Below are 22,582 nucleotides of genomic sequence, written 5' to 3'. Positions count from 1 at the left end.
TGGTTGGACTAAATGATCTTAAATGTTTTCCACCCAAAACTATTCTGATTCCATGACTTGCTACTGTCACAGAACCAAAATTGCATGGTTTTACTTGGAACTCTGAAACAGGCTAATGCATATCCCTGTCTTAATCTACGACAGTTCTTAGTACAAGTCTCTATTTAGATTATTTCTGTTCATTTCTTGGTATGTTTAATCTCATAAATTAAGTCTAAATTAATTAGGACTTGATGCATGTAAATGAGGAATAAATCACTCCAAGAAGAAGACCAGCAGACAACACAAAGCTCAAATCCCAGATTTTAATTCCCCCTTACAGTAAATAAGGCCCAAAAGATGCTCAACTGCTGCTGATTTTGTTGGTTACATTTGTGTTTTACACTGTTGTTTGGCAAACGATTTGGCTGAAAGCAGAAACTGCTTTCTATATTCGGATGCACATTATTTCTAAAAGATGAAGCCTTAAACAACTCACCTTGAAATTACTCATGACTCAGACTAGTTCCCATGGGTTCAAAAGCTGGCATCAGTAACATCTAGCTGTGCCAGATGAATCCATAAAGTACCTGCACAGCGGATTATAGGATCCTCTGTGGAACATGTGCTACTTGGCTTAAGAAAAGGGCCTCTGGCTTTCAGCTCCTTTCTAAACCTACACTTGTCCAGCGTGCAACAGCAGGAAGCATCATCTTTACATCTCTCCTTATGGTGCCAAAGTTTAATCTCTGCGTATATTATGATTCACCTCATTAGTGCCTGGAATACACACATGGCTGACCTTGAGCCTTACAGTGAACTGTAGAACTCCTTCATTCTCCTCAGAAAATTGCCCTCATTCATTTTTCATTTCACCATTTTGGTACTTCTCTGGTAAGGTTTCCACAAAGTTTGCCAGTGAACAAACTCATTTTCCTTAGTGCATCACTTCAAGCTGTTATCAAATGATCAGTGGGTCGAGAGAAAGCCTGCGTCCTCCTCTGGAAGATGGCACCAATAAGGGACTCTCAGGTTATCTCTTGGCTACATGGTAACATAGAAAACTGACTTTCAGAGATGAAAGGTGAAGAGTTCTGAAGGTGTGCTGTAAGGATTTACTCCCCTCAGCTCTGTATCTTATCAAGGTGGAAGCCACTGTGTGGGAGCTTTTACCACCTCTGCTCATGCTGGGTCTCCTGACCAGAAAAAGATGACTAGCATACAGAACTACCTACCAACACAGAATAGGAATGGTTTGGGTAGGAAGGGATCTTGAAGACCATCTATTTCCAATTTGCTGCCATGGGCAGGAACATCTGCATGACCAGCTTGTTCAAGGCCCCATCTTACCTGGCTTTCAATATTTCCAGGGTTGGAGCCTTCACAGCTTCTCTGGACAACCTGTTCCAGTGTATCACCACCCTCATGGTAAAGAATTTCTTCATAATGTCTCATCTAAACTTAGCTCCTGTTTGCCATGAGAGCTGTCTCAAAAAATAAATTAAAAGGTAATTCAATGTTCTTATGAAAGGGGAAATGATTTAGCAGTTATAAGTGACCTTTTCAGAAACTTAAGCATATTGAATCAAATTGGAGGCAAATTAGCCAGGTCATTTGTTAGTCTTGTGGAATATTATAAAACTTCAGTGTATATGATTGTAAACCAGAAAAAAACTATAATTAAACTAAAAGGAAATCCAGCCATACAAATGAAATGCTTCATAAAATCAAAAAGGAAGACTCAGAGCAACTCAAATTAATACCTGAAGCAATAGTTTAGTCTTGACAGGACTGATACTGCCACCTGTTTTTAAGACTTCCTAATGCTGTCCCCAAGTGCGCCCTGTTTTCAATTCTAGAAGGCTCCAAGGAGACCTTATTGTGGTCTTCCAGTATGTTAAGGGGGCCTACAAGAAAGCTGGTGAGGAACTTTTTAGGGTGTCAGGTAATGATAGGACTAGAAGAAATGTAACAAAAATGGAAATGGGTAGATTCAGATTGGATGTTAGGAAGAAATTTTTCACCATGAGGGTGGTAAGCCACTGGAACAGATTGTGCAGGGAGGTGGTAGAAGCCCCATCCCTGGAGGTTTTTAAGACCAGGCTGGGTGTGGCTCTGGGCAACCTGATCTAGTGTGAGGTGTCCCTGCCCATGGCAGGGGGGGTTGGAACTAGAATTTAAAATGGGAGGCTTTCAGCACAGGTGTCTGCCTTCCTCACTCATCCAGAGTGCTTTGGGCACCCAAAAATTTATCTTCCAATATAATCAGCCATTGAAGTCACTGTTCCCTAGAAGTCTACAGTTTCAAACAGAGGATGGGCAGAGCTTGAAAGGGAACAGAAATACAAGGAAGTGACTTGATTTCCCCAGAATCAACAGCCAGGCTAAGAATAGACTCCTCAACTCCTCAACACCAGCTTAGTCAAACTATTGTCAAATAAAAACACATTTTTTTTTCCAAGTGTTCAGAATTCCCTTGCTGCAGAGCATGCTCCTTATATGGGTCATTATGTGAGTATATACACAAGTATAACATCCTTGTACAGACAAACACAGGTATTCTGCAGGCACACTTCCAAAGACACTCTGCTGGCCCACCTATCGTGCTCTGCTTGAAAAACCTGCTTGGAAAATCTGCCCTTCACTTTGTGGGGTAATTCTTTTTGGTTTTGTTTTGTTGTTTTTTTTAAAGTAGAACTTGGTTACTTCCCCATGACTCACACAGTCCAGTGTGCGTCTTTACTTGACAAGTTAATTGTTAAGTGGAATTAAGCAGCACAATGTTCTGTGCTTGCATATTTGCAGGGACTTGGAGAACACTGTCTCCTCCCTCGCTGGCAGTCGAAGAGGGAATGCCAGGGTAGCTGTGCTGTTCTCTGGGCTTTTATACCTGAGCTATTTTTAGCTGTTATCAGCACAGGGCCAATCAGCACCCGATGCCTGCAAGAAACTCTGCTCCTGTCCAAACTTCATTCTCTCCTGTCTCACAGGGAGGAGCCAAATGACTGTGGATTTGCTGCTCCAAACTTCCGCTGTGCCTTTTACAGGCTCCTTAACACAGGGCAAAGTGCTAGGGCATCCAAGTACATGAAGAGTTAGGACCATGATGAATTTACTGATTCAACAGATAAGCATTCTGCCTGTATTTGGTGAAAATAAGTAAATTTTATGTGCCTCATAAAGTCCAGTAAAGTGCACAATCCTGCAATATGATTGAGATAGATATAGGTATATAGATATAGATATAACCTCTGTTGTTTTTACAAAGGTGTTCTTTTTTTTGTCACCTCGTAACTTAAAGCTACTTATTGCTGATTATTTACAAATCCATGTGCTCCCCAAAGGGAACAATGGCTGGTGCCTCTTCAAAATAGCTCACACAGCACCTAACAAATTTTTGATACTTGATCTCTGTCCAATATATTTATTTAGCATCTTTGCACAGAAATATGACACTGTAGTGACAGAATCATAGAATGGTTTGGGTTGGAAGGGAACTTAAAGATCATCTAGTTCCAAGCCCCTGCCATAGCCAGGGACACCTACTAACCCAGGTTGCTCAAGGCCCCATCCTATCTGGCTCTGAACACTTCCAAGGTTGGTGACTCCACAACTTCTCTGGGCAACCTGTTCCAGTGCCTCACAACCCTCATGAGGAAGAGTTTCTTACTAATGTCTAACCTAAATCTGGCTTCTTCCAGTCTGAAGCCATTACTCCTTGTCCTATCACTACACACCTTTGTAAAAAGTCCTTCTCCAGCTATCCTGTAGGTTCCCTTGAAATACTGGAAAGCTGCTATAAGGTCTTCCTGGGGCCTTTCCTTCTTCATGCTGAGCAAACCCAACTCTCCCAGTCTCTCTTCAAGGCAGAGGTGCTCCAGTCCTCTGATCATTTTTTCTGGCTGTCCTCTGGTTCCACTCTAACAGCTCCATGCCCTTCTTATGTTGGGGGCTCTAGACTTTGACACGATATTCCAGATAGGCTCTTACAAGAGCAAAGTAGACAGGGAGAATCTCCTGCCTTAACCTGCTGGCCATGCTTCGGTATGAGCCAGCAATGTGAGCTTGTAGCCTAAAAAGCCAACTGATTATCAGGCTGCATCGAAAGAAGCGTGGACAACAGGTTGAAGGAGGGGATTAGATCAAACATTAGGAAGAAACTCTTCCCCATGAGGATGGTGAGGCACTGGAACAAATTGCAGATAAAAACTGTGAAGGCTCCAAGCCTAGAAGTGTTCAAAGTCAGGATGGATGGGGCTTTGAGTACCCCAGACTAGTAGGAGGTGTCTCTGCCCATGGAAGTGATTTGACCTGCCCATGAAAGTGATTTGATGGGGATTAAGGTCCCTTCCAAACCAAACCATTCTGTGATTCTATGTTAGAAACACTTTATTGCTGAAAGCAACATTGCTGCTGAAAGAAAAACAGGTGTCAGTGTAGGTGAAAAACTGAGAAAGGCACTCAAGAAGTGTGAAAAAGTAAGCTTTCTCTGACTGACTCTAACGTGTTTATAGCAGGATATTTCACTTCAAATAAAACTATGCATTTACTTAATCATAGGTAGCTGAAACCAGGAGGCTATTAAAATTACAAATCTTGCTGCTTGTTTAGTCTAGCTATAAAGGTAGAAACAACCTGAGACAAGATGCAGTTGTGAAGAAAACAAAAAGAGCACCTTTGTGGAAGGCAGATAGGTGCAGAAGGGGATTATTATGACAACTGGAAGAAATGGCAACAAAAAGCATTCTCTGGTTTAGTCCAGAAAAATCTGAGGATATCTAAGCCTAAACTGATTTTTAAAAGCACTAAATGAAAGAATGAATGCTAAGGGATCATGCTGGCAGAGGAACAAGGATCTACTAGCTACACAGGAATAAATGTCATTTGGAAATTAGAGTAAGCTGTTCAGCCATCAGGATGGTGATGTTCAGAAATAGACCTCCAAAATCAATAATAATGGCCATTCAGTTTCTAGATCAACCTTCGTCATTTTATGAATTATATATCGTAGCAGGAGGCTGGGACAGAAAAGGACTCTATTTCATGTTCAAAAGGGTCAACTCCAGTCCCATGACATTTTTTTAAGATTACAAGAAGCCTGAAAAACAACTATCCTGGTGAGCATGCAAAGATGTTCCCTTTCTGTGCCTCATTTTTATAATCATATGAGCAGGAAAATACTGGTTTTCTCTTGGAAGTTGTGTTCTCAAGTCTTACTTCATTAACACTTGTAGACTGCTTTAAAGTGACTGCATTGAGGCTGCAACAGAAAATCAATTAACCTGTGAGTTAAGCTCTTGGCTTCAAACCCTGCTTTGCTGCACTGAAACCAGACCTATGCACTAACCAGTTCTCTTCACATCCATTCCTCAGTATACCATTATAACTTCATGAACATCACTGACATCATACAGCATTATCAGAGATGTACCAACAGTAAAAAGTCAACAATGGCTGAATCATTAATTGAGAGGAAAAGGATGATCTATACATCTAAATACAAAAATCATACCTACAGATAACAAATCAATGACTCTTTTTAGAGTGGCATGCTGTCTCCTGGGTTTTTGTTGTTTTTCTTCCCTCCTAGAAGGTAGTTTCATACAGGTTTGTAACATTTGTCATTAGACAGTTGCAAGCATTTTTTAAATTGCCACCAATCCACAAAAACATTCAGGTGTCCCTTTTCAGCCATAATCACTGTGCACAAGAGAACACTTCCTCTAGGAATATAAAACACACTCCTAATGGGCCAATAAATACAGCTGCAGACCAGTGCAAAATATCCCTCCCATGCAGGACCTTATGGGCCAAAGAAACAACACATTATTCTCTTCACCATTAAAATCTCAAGCTGTGATTGAACTGGTATGTAGGAATTCAAGATGAGTAAATTTAGATGGCTTTTCTTTTTCACTATGGTGTCTAAAATAAAAAGTAACTTCAAACCAAATATAGTTGAAAGAAAAATATATGGGAGTTGCTCTTAAAAAAAGGATAAAAGTTGACTGAAGCTGAAAAAAGTGCTTGCTCTCAGTCTTGGAAAGATGCTAAGATGTATTGGGTGATTTTATCTGATTAAGACTGTCCAGTGAACAGAATAACTGCAATATTCGTTCATTGCTGCACTTCAGCTGTGGACACTGAAAGAAAAGGATACTTAAACAGCCTGGAAAACAAAACAAACAAACAAAACCCCCAACAAAACAACAACAAAAAAGAAACAAACAAAAAAACCCCAACACCACCCCCAAAACAAAACAAACCACACCACCAAACCCAGCCTAAACAACAACAACAACAAAAATCAGTTTGGAGTTTGTTTCCAGATACCCATTATCAGAATTAACTTCTAGTCTAAACTAGTAATCCAGGCTTTGCATTTAAACTGTACCTGGTGGCATTCAGTTTATTTAACACCATGGTATATAGTGAAAGTTTATGGCTTGATTCAATTCCATAAAACTAAGTATTCAATAGCATTTGAGAGGCCCAAGGATAGCTGAGGAAATCTGTAAACACATATTTGAGAAAGAATCTATGCAGAGGCAGCTGAAGGCCAGGAGGGAAACCTTAAGGTATCTGAAAAAGCACCAGATACCTATGATTGGAAAAACAAACTCAGCTCCTTCTTGATACAACAAATGAGGTCTACAGAACAATTAGCCTCACCCTATAGCTGATGTCTATACTTGGCCACAGGAATTAACGTCCCACTGCACAATTTCAGATATCTTTTTGTTTCAAAAGGAGCCTAGACATCCTGCAGAGATGTAGTTAACACCTTACAGATGCACCTTAAGTTGGGTGAGCCAAAAATCCAACCTTTGATATGTAAAGAAAACAAAGATCAGAACAGAAAAGCAACTCTCCTCTTGCAGATTCTAAAATAAATTACATATATCATTACCAGTTGCTCTGCAGAGAGTGTCTATTATTTTTCATTTGGCAAAACATCAAGTCTCAGTAGAGCTGCTCTTTAGGTACTTTTGCAATAAACAAAAATAATACAAATCACTCTAGATTGGAGAGGAACAATTTAAGAGCTGACAGTGCTGCTGCATATATAAATTTTGAGGCACAGCAAATAAGTAATCAATCCACAAATTCCAACATTTTCCTCTCTTAAAATGTAGGAGCTGAGATGTTGCAAAACAACAACAACAACAAACCACAAACAAACAAACAAACAAAACCCCAACAATGGAAGCTAACAGTCTTGTTTTCAGAATATCAGTCTCAAATAGGAAGTCACAAAAAGTAAAATATAAGGAAAATACACAAGCAAATAAATCCCAGTTTAATTTTCTCTCAGTATGACCTACATATTTACATTGTGTTTCCTATTGCTGCAGTCACCGTGCAGTAACAATTTCCTAGACAATATGGGTCTGTATTTTGAAGCTGTTGCTACGCTACTATGTTATACCCAGTCGCAGCTGGAGCCAAGAGCTGAAGGTAGCACAGGAGTGTCAGCTGAAAATTGATTCACAGACCTTTATGGAGACAGAAAAGGTGCACAAGCAAGGCACAGATTCAGCAGAGGTCAGAAGCAAGACCTTTTTACCCTTTGTATCCAAAACACTAAGCAAACTGCTCTGCCCTGCTGCTAAAGCACACATTCTGTTCATGACTGATAGCTGGGGAACTGGATATTATCTGGAACAGAACTGCCATTCGCTAATCTTTTCACACACAGAGTAATTCAGATAAGCATAAATCACACTATGAAGAGACCCACAACACAGTTTTCCTCCACAGAACTGAGAGTTACAAAGCTACTAAGTTTTTATGTTGAAACTTAAGAGATTTCTAGTCTTCTGTCCATGATAGGGTGGGTGTAGGAGGTAGCCATAAAGCCATGTTGTGTCTGCATAGTCTGGTGCAGAGATATCACAGGTGTATCTCTATTTTCTTAGTAGAGGAAAAGCAGTGATGAGAGTACGCTCCACATCATACATATATCAGAGCACTTCTTTGACTTCAAATCCATGCTGTTTCCAGTGGTGGGTGATCAATCTGATCACATCAGTTGGAGAAACCTAATGCTCTTGAAGTCAACCATTTGCAGGTGTAAGCCACACAGTAGCACTGTGCTACAACTGCTTGTAAATAGACAGGGGACAAATGGCTGAAACCCTTACAGGAGCATTAATCAGGAAAATAGCAGGACTGGAGGATGAGTTTTGTAATCCTGAACCAAATGGATCTTTTCCTTGCTCAAGTTGCCCATTTAACACTATTTAAAAGGTGGATTATGAAACATTTAACCTTTTTCTAAGCTTATTCATAAGATCAAAATAGTATTTGCATACTTTCATTACATTTATTATTAAAACCATTTAAAAATCTAAAATGTCATAAAAAGTCAAATTTTTATGTACATGCAGAGAGTTACAGCTGCCAGCTGGCTTTACACAGAACTCATTTTACTACCTGCAGACCTCAGTGTAGATGATAGGCTTTAACACCACCCTTAGGGGCTGTACTGGAGTCTGTTAAAAGACTACGCATCTTACCTTGCTAAAAGGTATTTGGACACCTAATTATGCTGGCAAATCAATCATAGAATTGCTTCATTTTGAAAAGACCTTTAAGATCAAAAAGTCCAACAATTATCTAACTCTACCAAGTCTGGTGCTAACCTATGTCCCTTAGCAACCCATCTCTGCATCTTTTAAACACCTCCAGAGATGGGGATTCAACCACCTCCCTAGGTAGCCTCTTCCAGTGGTTGAAAACTCTTTCAGCAAAGAAGGTTCTTCTAATCCCAAACCTAAACCTTCTCTGATGCAACCTGAGGCCATTTCTTCTCATCCTGTCACTTGTACTTAGCAGAAGAGACCAATCCCCACCTTGCTACAATCTCTTTTCAGGGAACTGTAGAGCAATAAAGTCTATCACACCATAATTGCAAGTGCAGCTGGTTTACTCTGTAGTGTATGAACATAGTAAAAAAAAAATCAGTGGCAGAAAACTTGAAAGCCTGGTATTCTCATTCATATCAATATCAATCACTTTATCTGACCCCATACCTGCAGAACTTCCTGCAGAAAGCTACAAAGGTTCATCCAGGACAGGTACTCTTTTACTTTTCATCTGCTTCGAAGAAATGCTCAGTTCTGCTCAGCAAAGCAGAAGCATACCCCCTAACTGATGAATGAGCATCCATGGGGTTATGTTGGCTCTGTTCTTTTTGATTAACACAGGCTAAAAGTTAGCTAGGTCCTGTAATTTCATGTTCAAAACTGTTCATACACGTTTTTAGACAAAACTTTCTCAACAGATACTGAAGTGCTCCATAAAGCAACAGAAAAGCCAACTCAATGGGAAGGAGCATGAATTCTGCAGTAAAAGAAGGAAATAATAACACTGTCCCCATTAAGAACAAGGTCTGTCATTCATACAAGTTCATCTCAACTGCATGAGTCAGGAGAGTGTTAGCACAGGATTGTGAAATGAAGGTCGAGCCCTCAGACCTTCTTGACTTGGAAAGAAGGGAGTGGGAAGCATCTTGCAAGACAACAAAGAAGTTGTCTTCCTTTCCCAGTTACTGTCTTAAAGAAATTTTACTAAAGAATGCAATAATCCCAATGGAAACAGGTAAAACTTTAAGTTCTGATGTACAGAGAAGTTAAAAGAAGTATCTTTCTTAAATATAAGCACAGGTATCCAGTCAAAGGGCAAGAGACAACGGGCACAAATTGAGATACACTAAATTCTACTTCAATGATTTTTTTATCATGAAGGTAGGACACTGGAATGGTTGCACAGGGAAGTTGTGGACTCTTCAGCTTTGGAAATACTCAAAATCTTACCAATCATGGCCCTGAGCAACCTGCTTTAGGTGATCCTTCTTTGAGTAAGGGCTTAGACTAGCTGATCCCCAGAGGTGCCTTCCAGCATCCATAAGAATAGAATAGAATAGAATAGAATAGAATAGAATAGAATAGAATAGAATAGAATAGAATAGAATAGAATAGAATAGAATAGAATAAAACAGAACAGAACAGAACAAAACAGAACAGGTTGGAAAGACCTTTGAGATCATTGAGTCCAACCTATCATCCAACACTATCTAATCAACTAAACCATGGCACTAAGCACCCCATCCAGTCTCTTCCTAAACACCTCCAGTGATGGTGACTCCACCACCTCCCTGGGCAGTCCATTCTAATGGCCAGTCACGCTTTCTATGAAGAATTTCTTCCTAACATCCAGCCTAAGCCTCCCCTGGTGCAGCTTGAGACTCTGTCCTCTTGTTCTGGTGCTGGTTACCTGGGAGAACAGACTGACCCCCACCTGGCTACAACCTCCCTTCAGGTAGTTGTAGACATCAAGAAGGTCTCCCCTGAGCCTCCTCTTCTCCAGGCTAAGAAAGCCCAGCTCCCTCAGCCTCTCCTCATAGGGCTTGTGCTCTAAACCCCTCACCAGTTTTGTTGCCCTTCTCTGGACATGTTCCAGCCAGTCAACATCTTTCCTAAACTGAGGGTCCCAGAACTGGACACAGTACTCATGGTATGGCCTAACTCTGTTACCTCAGTGCACACATGTTCAGGATGCTAACCCACTGTATTAAAATAGGGTACTGTTTGCATAGCACAAAGTGTTTATTGCTCAGTGTAAAGAATTACCTTTCCTTCTTTTAGGAACTGTGCTTCTATGCCACAAATGTGTGCAGAGAGGGTATAATCTGCAGCCAGTCTCAGACTGTCAATAAACCAGAAGGGCAATAATTTTCTTCTGCAAAGAAAATAGAGGGTCTATTCTTTAATTAAAATCTCAAATTACAGGGGGGGAAAAAAAAAAGTTAACATTTTCAAGGAAACCTGACCTTCAGAACAAACACGCTGCTAAAGAGGGAAATACAGCATGAGTGGAAAAGCTGTACCTCTGAGCAACAGCTCTTCTACGCACTCAGTAACATGGCCAGTATGTCAGTCATAGTTCCGTTCAAATGCCAAAGGCTTTGGTTTGAAGAATTGCAACACTATTGAAAGAGCATTAAGGTGGCTCTGGCAAGCCTGAACATGCTGAATTCACACAAACATCTCCAGGTTGCTACATTCTGCTATTAAATTTTTACCTTCTGGCACATCCTGAATTAGTCTACTGATGATGACATAGTTACAAAGCACTGATAGTCAGTGAAAGATGAGTTAATAGGATTTAAACATTTTCTTGGTGTCTAATAGCACAGAACAGACTATAGAAAAGATTTTCCAGCAACTGTGGTGCTAGTGCAACAGCGCTTCAAATATTCTGATGAAGTTAAGTTGCAGTGCACTGCAACTAAGCCACCTAGACTGTAAATTAGACACCAGTTAATCGTCCCACTTTCTCTGGGCGTCAGCCAGCAGCGACCTCTGTCTGACAATTGTATTTCCAGCAACTCACAAAGGTTTGTCAGTGCTACAAAGGAAGTTACGAGTAGTGGCAGAAGTGTCATTACCGCTGTTGTCCACAGCAAAAGGTCCTGCAGTCACTGGTAATGTCTGTAGCAAAGAACAAATCCAGAAGATTAACCCAATTTCAGAGCATTGCTGGCCTCAGGTGAATTAGAGACCATAAGAGAGAGGAACCACCTATAAGACAGTGACACAACTGAGAAATTTGTTTTCTACATGCAAGAACCAATGTCCCTCAGGTATTTCACAATTCTTGTTATATATTACTCTATGACCTTCCATTTTATAGATTGACTTTTGCTATCTAGATAATTAGAGTGAAGCTGGATCTGCCCTCCATGGAGTTAGTGTTTTATTACCTTGATACCAGAAAGAAAGAAAGAAAAGCAAAAATCAAAAAATGAAATGTCATCAATTTCTCAAGGAATAAAACGCTGTCATAGGAGTTCACCCACACAGAAATATCAAGTGCCCTGCCCATCAGGCCTCCAGCTCCTGCTAAAGGAACATCACAGTATGAGTCACCTTAAAGACTCATCTTCCAGCCAGGTAGGGATGTCCTGGGGCTCAAGGACATCTCAAAGGTACTAGGCACTTGTGTTTTCACAATTCAATAGAGTCCAAAGTTTGTGCTTTTCTCTAGACTAGCTGATAAGCCCCTTTATGGGATACTCAGCTACTCTGCACAACAAAAGCAAGGAAAAGAACTTCCTTGATTCTCCTTCATGACAGTTCTTTTCAAAATGCCCCTCTTCTCACTTTTCAGAAACCCAGACTAACCCACACATCTCTGCTTAAGTGGGAGCATCTGCCCAACTTTCCTCTTTTTTCTCATGGATAAAGAGAACACGGTTACTTTGAAACAAGAGGCATATGAAAGAATAAGAAATAGAGATTGTTTAAAAGCCAAAATACAACATACAAGTTGCTAACACCATGAAGTTGCTAAGAAAGAAAAGATACTCGACTGCTGCAACTTTTACATTATGTATGCAGGACCACAAGAAGAGACAGGAAGTAGAAAGAACATATGAGATCTTACTTTGCCCAGCTAATTAACATATTTTTAGCAACAACCGTGATCCAGTCACAGGAGTGTTGCCACTTCAAAGAGTGGACAAGCTATGAAGATGATATAAAGGCTGAGTGCTCTTACACTTGGCTCTCACAGCCCACTGCTACAGATACCAGTAGCAGAAAACTCATGAGGATTTTTGTGTGCATGGACCCAGAACGATTTGCAACCCAGCAGGTGTTTCCCCTTCTGAAGGATCCACACAGTTTTATAAGAGTAGCTGCAGTTACACTGAAATTCAGGAGAAAAGGCTGGAGTTTTATGGCTTGTCTTATGCAAATAGCCATTTCTGGTGTGTTTGGTTGTCTGCTTTAAAGACAATAATTTAAATAATGTACCTCTATGAAAACATTACAAAAGCAATCACAAAGGATCTTCCACAGAGGAGAATGACACAAAGGAGGAATAGCATCAATTTTTTTACCTGCAGGAAGATATGACACTAAGGAACAATATTTCAATCTAACTTTTTTAATGCATTCAAAAGAATCTGCTGGCACTTTATGGAGGCATTCTCCTTAATACTACAAGTAAATGTAGGATAACTTTTTAACTAAGCCTGTTTTCCAAGAAATCCAAGACTTGCAATATAAATCAAATGAAGTATTAGGAGAGTCCACCAAGCCACGTGATCTCTCCTAGCTCATACAAGATAACACCAATTAAAAGGTTATAGTCTGCTCATGTTTAAATGAACTAAATTAACAAATACAGGCACTGCTGAAAATAATTCTCACTGTGTGGGGCAGCAAAATCTCTTATCTTGCATTTAAAGCATCTGTGGCACTGAGGAACATATTCTTGATAATCTTATTTATCTTAAAGAGTGACAAACTTCACAAGTCTTCTGTTAAAATACCACAGTATTACACTCAGGGTGTATGGTCCTATTCAAGGGAAACAAAAACTTCACAGTTTATGTCTTATGTAGTTAAAAAAGAGGAATTGTCAGGTCTGTGTTAAGACTAATAAATACAGAGAATGGTTCAATGTGAGAGATTTTTATGAAGGAAAGTATAATATTTATTTAAGAACATATATGTTTATGGTTTAGAAATTTAAATAATACTCTATAAGGTCAGGGAAAGTGTAAAACTCCTTAGTAATTTATACCTAACTTGAAATTAATGAAAAATATGGTAGAATTGTCACAGAAATACACTAACTGATCTCAGAGAAACATTCATCTAATGTGAAAGTGAAATAAGAGAAAGATATCTTTCGAGGGTATTTGTGTAAATTTCATTGCCATTATTTAAACTATTTCTTTAGTTTTCCTTATAGCATTAATAACTATCACTTTTGAGCTATTAGCTACTGGATAGGTAGTGAAATGAAGGGATAGCTGAACTAGTTTAATTAAACCAGTTCAAGTAGTAGCAGTCTAGCTTCAACAGCAGGGAAGTTTCACAGAATAAGTGAATTGCAGACACACCAGAATACTTTCACCATGCTCCTACTTGCAGTGAAGAAATCCCAGGCATCTCCACACAACACAAATCTTCTCTTTCTGTGCCTTAAGAGGTAAGTGAATGGATTTGCCCCTCACAGCACATAGGCAGCAGAGCTGGGGACAAAGCAGTGGGCAGCTGTATTTTACTGATTTGGAGGACACATGCATTGATTTGACTTTTAAAGCTAATGTAATTCCTAGGAGCACCCAAGCTCTCACCTTTACAAACATGAAAATCTCACAGTCTTCCTGAATGTTGTCAGTTTCTCCAAAGTTATTGTTAAAGGGGAACTTGAGGGAAGTTGAAGAGCTGGAAGTGCCCTGGCTTCGACGCAGCTGGAAATCTGGAGGAAAATGAACATTTCTCTCAAACGTGATGTCCTCTGCTTGCTTGTCTTCCAGAGTTGTGCTCATCAGATCTATCTCTTGGTATGGGTGGTCTTCTTCAGCACTGTGGTGAGATGAAGAAGAACCATCCTCCGCATCAGCCCCACGCTGAGAGGCCATAGAAATACTGCAGCTATCCTCTGAACTCTCTTGACAAGTATCCATCATCTCTAGGGTAGCAGTGATAGAAGAAGGAGATGCTGGATCTTCATGGACATGATCATGAAGATTATTCTCTTTGTCTTCCTCAGAGTCTGGAATCTCATAGATAGTGGTGTTGACATTTTGATAATCATTGGTAAAGACATGCTCTTCCATGGCTGCTGGCTGCTGAGTTTTGCCTGCCTTCTGGTGCCTTAAAAGACTACAAATAAAGTGAGATGTTGCCAGACAAACTCTGTGTTAGCAGGAAGCAGAGTCTGTGGGATGTTTTCTGAATGTTGCGCTACACATGGCAGATTTCCAACAATCATTTACTGAGAGCTTTAAATCAACAACTACACTACCACTGAAGTAAAAGATAGGGCTCTCTCACTTTTAACCCCTTTGTCGATCTGATTGCTGGTGATTTTATCTTAAGAGCTGTAATCACCTCTTGTTCTTCCTGATACAGCCTGGTCAAGTATGGTCAAAACCAGCTGAAGTACCTAGCAGTACTAGACAGATATGGTTAAAAAAAAGTCAGGAAGTCAAAAATAGCTTTACTGGAAAACTTAAATACATTCTGTGTAAAGAGGCAGAAATGCAGACTTCACCCATTTACTTATGTTTTCAACGCCCAAAAGCCCAGCTTCAAGGAAAGCAAGGGGTAAAAACTGCCTGAACAATACAAGCACCCATCTGCACTATCAAAAAATTGATGATCATTTATAAAAACCTACAAAGAAAATAAAAACAAAAAACAAACTATAAAGTGGTAGATCCAAAAGAAAAAGGCATCAAATTTGAACCCTTTCCAGTTTTGCCACTGGTTCACTTTAAGACTTTGAACAACTCATTTCTCATTTAGCAATTTCATCTCTAAACTAGGGCCAAAACTGTAAAAGGTCTTGTGAGCTGCTTTGGAATCCAAGGAAAGAAAGCATGAATAAATGCTAACTATTATTACATTCAACAAATCCAAGTGCCGGGTGCTGCACTTTGGTCACAGCAACCCCATGCAGAGCTACAGGCTGGGGTCAGAGTGGCTGGAGAGCTCCCAAACAGAGAGGGACCTGGGGGTGCTGATTGACAGCCACCTAAACATGAGCCAGCAGTGTGCCCAGGTGGCCAAGAGGGCCAATGGCATCCTGGCGTGTATTAGGAATAGTGTGGCCAGCAGGAGCAGGGAAGTCATTGTGCCCCTGTACTCTGCATTGGTTAGGCCACACCTTGAGTACTGTGTCCAGTTCTGGGCCCCTCAGTTTAAGGACATGGAGACACTTGAGTGTGTCCAGAGAAGGGCAACAAGGCTGGTGAGAGGCCTTGAGCACAAGCCCTATGAGGAGAGGCTGAGGGAGCTGGGATTGTTTAGCCTGGAGAAGAGGAGGCTCAGGAGTGACCTCATTGCTCTCTACAACTACTTGAAAGGTGGTTGTAGCCAGGAAGGGGTTGGTCTTTTCTCTCAAGCAACCAGTGGCAGAACAAGAGGACACAGTCTCAAGCTGCGCCAGGGGAAGTTTAGGCTGGAGGTGAGGAGAAAGTTCTTCACTGAGAGAGTAATTTGTCACTGGAATGTGCTGCCCAGGGGGTGGAGTCACTGTCCCTGGAAGTGTTCAAGAGGGGATTGGATGTGGCACTTGGTGCCATGGTCTAGTAATGAGGTCTGTGGTGACAGGTTGGACTCGATGATCTTTGAGGTCTCTTCCAACCTTGATGATACTGTGATACTTAATATATCAATAACTTATAATCACATTTAGGTTGTATATCTCCTTGTCACATGAAATGGACCCATGTTGCCAACATTGGGGTGTGACCTTATTGCTCTCTACAACTACCTGAAGGAAGGTTGTAGACAGTCGGATGTTGGTCTCTTCTCCCAGGCAGCCAGTACCAGAACAAGAGGACACAGTCTCAGGCTGTGCCAGGGAAGGTTTAGGCTGGATGTTAGGAAGAAGTTCTATACAGAGAGAGTGATTGCCCATTGGAATGGGCTGCCCGGGGAGGTGGTGGAGTCACCATCATTGGAGGTGTTCAGGAGGAGACTTGATGGAGTGCTTGGTGCCATGGGTTAGTTGTTTAGGTGGGTTGGATTGGTTGACAGGTTGGACACAATGATCTTGAAGGTCTCTTCCAACCTGGTCTATTCTGTTCTATTCTATTCTATTCTACCACTTGACTTTAACAGCCACATGGTTAGCCACTTTGTCTATACAGTCCCTGTTCTACAACAAATGGTAAGACACACAAAACTCCACAGAATCTAAAGTGGATTAATGCTTTCAACTTTAGCATAAAATGAACAGCCCTCTTAAAGCAAGCTTCATGTTCCAGAACATCTGAAATCAACAGGGCTGAAAGCCATTCAAGATCCAAATCCAAATTTATCAAATTTGTGGGATCCTCAGACCTTACTGACCAAAGACTTTTTATCTGTATATGGCATCCAGATTACGAGAACACTTATAATCTAAATATATTTGACCTTTTGTGTTTGAGCCAAAAGGAAAAATAAATATGTTCTCCTCTTGCTTCATTCTTATAACTTCCTGAGAGGTAACTGCCGCAACCAGGTTGGATTTCTGAAAGAAACATAGAAGCGAGGATAGAAAGAGTGTAATTCCAGCCATCTCCACACCTTGAGTACTGTGTCCAGTTCTGGGACCCTCAATTTAGGAAAGATGTTGAGTCGCTGGAACGTGCAACAAAGCTGGTGAGGAGTTTGGAGCACAAGCCCTGTGAAGACAGGCTGAGGGAGCTGGGCTTACTTAGCCTGGAGAAGAAGAGCCTTAGAGGAGACCTTCTTGCTCTCTACAACTACCTGAAGGGAGGTTGTAGCCAGGTGGGGGTCAGTCTGTTCTCCCAGGTAACCAGCACCAGAACAAGAGGACACAGTCTCAAGCTGCACCAGGGGAGGTTTATGCTGGATGTTGGGAAGAAGTTCTTCACAGAAAGAGTGATTGGACATTGGAATGGACTGCCCAAGGAGGTGGTGGATTCACCATCACTGGAGGTGTTTAGGAAGAGACTGGATGGGGTGCTTAGTGCCATGGTTTAGTTGATTAGATAGTGTTGGATGATAGGTTGGACTCAATGATCTCAAAGGTCTTTCCAACCTGTTCTGTTCTATTCTATTCTATTCTATTCTATTCTATTCCATTGACTAGGGGAACACATGATGGTTAACATGGTAGTGAAGCAAGTCCTGCCTCCATGAGATTTATAATTGTAATTTACTATCACAGTTCTTATATTGAACAATTTAGACTACTACTAAAAATATCAAAAGCAAAGCTATACTTCATCTTATTACATATGGATTCACCTTCTAACCCTTGTAGATAACCCCAAAGTACCATAATCATGGTCACAACCAAGCTTAATCCCTGTTAACAGTGAGGAAAACCACTATAGCAGAATTTCAATTCACTATATGGGACCAGCAATGCAGTACAAAAGTGCAGGTAAGTATCAGAGACCAGTAAGACCTCTTAGCTCACAAGCATATTTCTGGCCTAATGAAACTCAAAGACTTAGAGGATATTTAGTCCATAAAAAGTCCTGATTTCACCTATCCCTGCTCAAAATTTCCTGCCTAGCACAAGCAGTCCATTAGCAAAGAGAGCTAGGCACATCCCTCTTCACATTTTCTGTATTGCAGTCAGTTCTTCATGTGGAAAGAAGAGGTTTTGAATCATGTGCTGTGCAAGGTGTATTGCAAATTTCTGGCATTCAAGACCAGCTGCTATTTAAGACTGATACAAAATCATGAACTTTAATTACAGAACTCAAGAAACTTGGGAAAATAGCGAGTCAGCTTTTATAACTGCATGTCTTCACATTCATGTACATGTGTCTGTTCAACTTGTTCTGAGTATGGCCTTGATAAGCAACTCCCACTGATCTTCAACCCCTTCCTATAAAAAGTTCTTGCAGGATTAAATGTGCTGGGATCATAAAAATTCTCTCCTTAGTCACTCTGCTGGCAAGTAACTTGAGGGGAAAAAAAGAGAACACAGACACAATCATGAGCAAAGTCCAGTTGCATGGTACTAAATCAGATGACTGATTTATTTTTTTTCCTCCATGAAGACATTATCAGGATGCAGCAGCACCTGCTGGAGGGTACACAATATCACAGGTAAAATAAGGAATAAGACTGTAACATGTGAGTATTACTCTAAAATAAATAAATACAGTTGACATGGATTTCATTAATCAGATATGTGAATTACCTACATTCTCCTTTCTTCTGCCTCCTTCCAAAAACTGAAGAAAAGGACCATTCAGAGTAAACATGAGGACCCTTACCCACACTCAGATCTTTTAGGAAGCCTGTGCTTTTCTGTTCTGGCTCTGTGCTCCCTACAAGAAGGGGAGACTCAGCTTCCTCTATCCAGTTATTCCTGCAGCCATTAACACTCACGGACCCGCACAAAAGGAGCAGAGTGTGAACAGCGGCACTCTTTGGAGATCTGAGCATCTGCAATCTCCCAGAGCTTTTCAGAATGGGAATGACTGAGTGAGACAGAGGGTACAGGCTGTTCAGTATGTTCCTGTTCTGTTCCAGCCTTTCAGTGGTCATATCTGGACACCCAAGATCATCACTGCAACCAGACTTCTATGAGGTGCTGCTTTATAAAGGACAAGAAGTTGCATAGGTATAATGACAATTCTATCTGTATTGTACATGTGCCAGTGGAGTTAATTCACCTTCTGAAATGTGCTTCAGCTCAGTCTAATATTTACTGTTGATGTGCAGCTATAGCAATTTCTGTACTCTATTTAAAATGCAGTAAGGGAAAAAAACCAACATTAAACATACAGAAGAAGCATTTCAGAAGACAGTGGTTTGGTAGAAGACTTTGGTCATTACACTGTTTCATACAGAAGTCAGCACCTCCTTGAAGCAGACCTCCAGAAATCCATTTGTTGCTTAGCTAATGCTGAGCTGGATTCTGCAGTCTTGACAGGCTGGCTCATGAATTCAGGACCAAACTGTAATAATGGTGATTTGCCTGCATCCAGATTTTGCTTTGCTGCTGACACTCCACAGAAGGCATGTTTAAAGCCAACCCATCAGTAAATCTAACTGAGTATAGGACAGACACTAGGTACTAGACAATACAAAATTATTTTGCACAGGATGTTCAGCTCTCATCAATAGCTTTTAGTTGTTAAAAATGCCAGTAGTAGTCATTATCAACAGACATTTGAAAACCTGCTTTACCTGTTGCAAGGCCTAAACAATTTTTCCTGATGTGGATGTTTCAAAGACCTTTATTTGTGGTTTTCATGTTCTTTTCATAAAACTTCATTTGGTTTTCTCTCCAATTTCATGGCTGGAAATGCCATTAGAATACCTGACAGCCTAAGAAATACTGACTTTTATTTGCCCAGCTGCTCCAAGAAAAGTATTTCTTGCTTGCTTCTAAAATCTGGTATCATTCCAACAACCTTGTTTATCTCTGAAAGCAAGCACCCTCAGAAAGCCCAGCAACTCAGCTCCAAGTTTGTTTACAGTGGAAGCTCTAGTAACTGAAACAGAGAAGGCAGAGATACCAGGCTCCTCTGCACCACCATGTCATGCAGCCTTAGGAACATCATTCCATAGACAGTCTGAGAAGCAGCATGGTTAAGAGCCCTAGTTTGTTTATAGCTTCAGATTAAATGGGCACTTAAAAGCTCAGCGTCTGCTACACTATTTGACAGCCAGTTCCAGCCCTTGTACGGTTTTATGAAACGTCTTCTCATTTTTCTTCATCTCAGCTATACAGAGAGGCATCAAAACACAGTCACAGATGAAAGAAAAAACTACTCAGCAAAAATGAGCCCAGAGAGCTCTGTCACATGGAGAAAGGTGAAAGATAAAAAAAGGAAAAATTACCAATGAGAAGCTCAACACAAGCCAGCAATGTGCACTCACAGCCCAAAAAGCCAACCAAATCCTGGGCTGCATCAAAAGCAGCCCAGCCATCAGCTCAAGGGAGGGGATTTCCCCCTTCTACACTGCTCTTGTAAAACTTTATATGTAGTATCAGGTCCAGCTCTAGAGCCTCCCACACTAGAAGGACATGGAGCTGGTGGGGTGAGTCCAGAGGAGGGCCATGAAGATGATCAGAGGACTGGAACACCTCTCCTCTGAAGACAGCCTGGGAGTGTGGGGTTGTGGTACTTTTAGGCTATGCCTTTAAAATTTAGCTGCAGATTTCAAGCAGAAAAGTAGAAAAATATAAATAAATCACTATTGGGTGTAAAAAGGAAAACAAAATATTATTCTAAACAAATTCATTGGATAAATGTCTGGGATAAGAGAAGCTGTATCATTCCCATTTCACATTCCCATTCCTTTTCTGATCTTGGCAGTTTTGCTTTGCTCGGGAGAAGATAACGTGCCTCTGGCTGACCTTGGGATAAGTCTAATCCACTGCTTTCTCTCAACTCCTTTCTCTCTCTTGGGACAGGGGAGTTTGGGGGGGTAGTGGAACATGCTTCTCTGGTCTTCTGACCCGGGGGTGTGTGTGTGTGTGTTGTTTGATAATTGTAAATATTTGTGCAATATCGTAAATACTGTATATTTTGTACATATTCATTGCATTCCATTGTAGAGTGTAGTTTTTGCTTGTAAATTCAGTCTCATTTGCTTCTAATTGAGTTGGTCTGGTTCTTATTAATGCTGGGGGGGGAAACTTCAACCCACCACAGGGCTCTTCATGCTGAAAAAGGGAAAGTTCCAGAGAGACCTTACAGAAGCTGCCTGTTATTTGAAGGAGGACTACAGGACAGCTGGAGAGGGACTTTTTACACAAGCATGCAGTGATAGGACAAGGTGTAATGGTTTCAAACTAGAAGAAGCTAAATTTAAATTAGAAGTTAGGAAGAAATTCTTCATCACAAGGGCAGTGAGGCACTGGAACAGGTTGCTCAGAAAAACTGTGGGGGCTCCAGCCCTGCAAGTGTTCAAAGCGAAGTTGAATGGGGCTTTGAGTAACCTGGTCTAGTAGGATCTGTCCCTGCCCATGGCAGGGTGGCTGGGATTAGGTAATCTTTAAGGTCCTTTCCAACCCAAACCATTCTATGATTGTATGAAAAATACAGGAAAATATTTTTGTTTCAGTAATGTCTCAGCACTAAGTAATGGAAACGCCCTGCTTTTTCTTAACTACATAAGACAAGTACCTGAACTATTCATATGCAACATCTAGTTGCCACCTGAGTCAATAGGGAGCTGCTTCTCCTCCACAACACTGAAAGGCAGTTTCCCACCTAGAAATTAAACGTTTTACCAAACTTAACCAAACACTGAGAATATTTTGAGGTTGCCTATCCTTTCAATTCTCTCATTCACTAAATTCCACTGACACTATTTTCTGCAATGGTTCTTGAGCTGCAAATGCTCAAGGCTACCAAAGCAGGGCATCTCCTGGCAGAATTTAATGTAGTCTAATGCTTAGAACTCACTGCAATTGATACAGATAAACATAGGGAGAAATAAAACAAAGAGAGAGAATAGGGCAAGGCAAGGCAAACATCCTGGTAGTTCCCAGTTTTACTTGTCTTAATGTAAGAGTACACACAACTCACGTGTTCCTTGTACACTGTCAATGTATGATCCAAGAGTTGTTTTAAACATGCAACAGACGTTGGCTAGCCCAGTCCAAAGTCCAGAGCCACTACGGTGTGCTGCCTTTTACTATGTGTCAAACTGGACACATTACATTAGGCTGAGCTCATGAAAGCATGAATAATGTGAACAGGTTTCAAAGCACAAGGGTAAGGGTAAACAAGAGCTTACTCACACTTTCTAGGGCGGAATATCTGAGGAAGTATGTTGCCAAACGAGGTTGGCCAAAGAGACTCGCATGAAGTTTGTGACAAGACCTAATTTGATGAAAATGGCTAAAAGGCTGCTCCTGTTTTGTGTTCCCCTGATTTCCAATCCACTCTGTCATGAATACTTTGAAGGAAATCATAACATAATTCACAAAGGATGCTTCTTCACCTCATCAATGGTCACGTGCACAAAGCTGAAATAGTGTAACAAAACACCAAACCAAACCAACCAACCCCCAAAAATAAAAAGAAACAAAAAAAAAGGAGAGAAAATAAGACAAAAATACATTAACTTGACCTTGACAT

The 22,582-nt window shown here is 40.8% G+C and overlaps 1 protein-coding gene across 1 annotated transcript in view; it reads right to left on the bottom strand.

Moving 5' to 3' along the window:
- The window catches only part of CLIC5 (chloride intracellular channel 5), a 71,224-nt gene extending 56,478 nt beyond the window's left edge, over window positions 1-14,746 (bottom strand). The window contains exon 1 of the mRNA XM_009905297.2: window positions 14,135-14,746. Within this exon, the coding sequence (XP_009903599.1) occupies window positions 14,135-14,620 (486 nt within the window). The 5' untranslated portion in view covers window positions 14,621-14,746. The remainder of the gene's footprint in view (window positions 1-14,134) is intronic.
- Window positions 14,747-22,582: the final 7,836 nt, after the last annotated feature.

Source organism: Dryobates pubescens, chromosome 3, assembly GCF_014839835.1.
Source record: "Dryobates pubescens isolate bDryPub1 chromosome 3, bDryPub1.pri, whole genome shotgun sequence".
NCBI lineage: Eukaryota > Metazoa > Chordata > Aves > Piciformes > Picidae > Dryobates > Dryobates pubescens.
The sequence above is the reverse complement of the archived record's forward strand: the minus strand, read 5'-3'. Positions and strand labels throughout refer to the sequence as shown.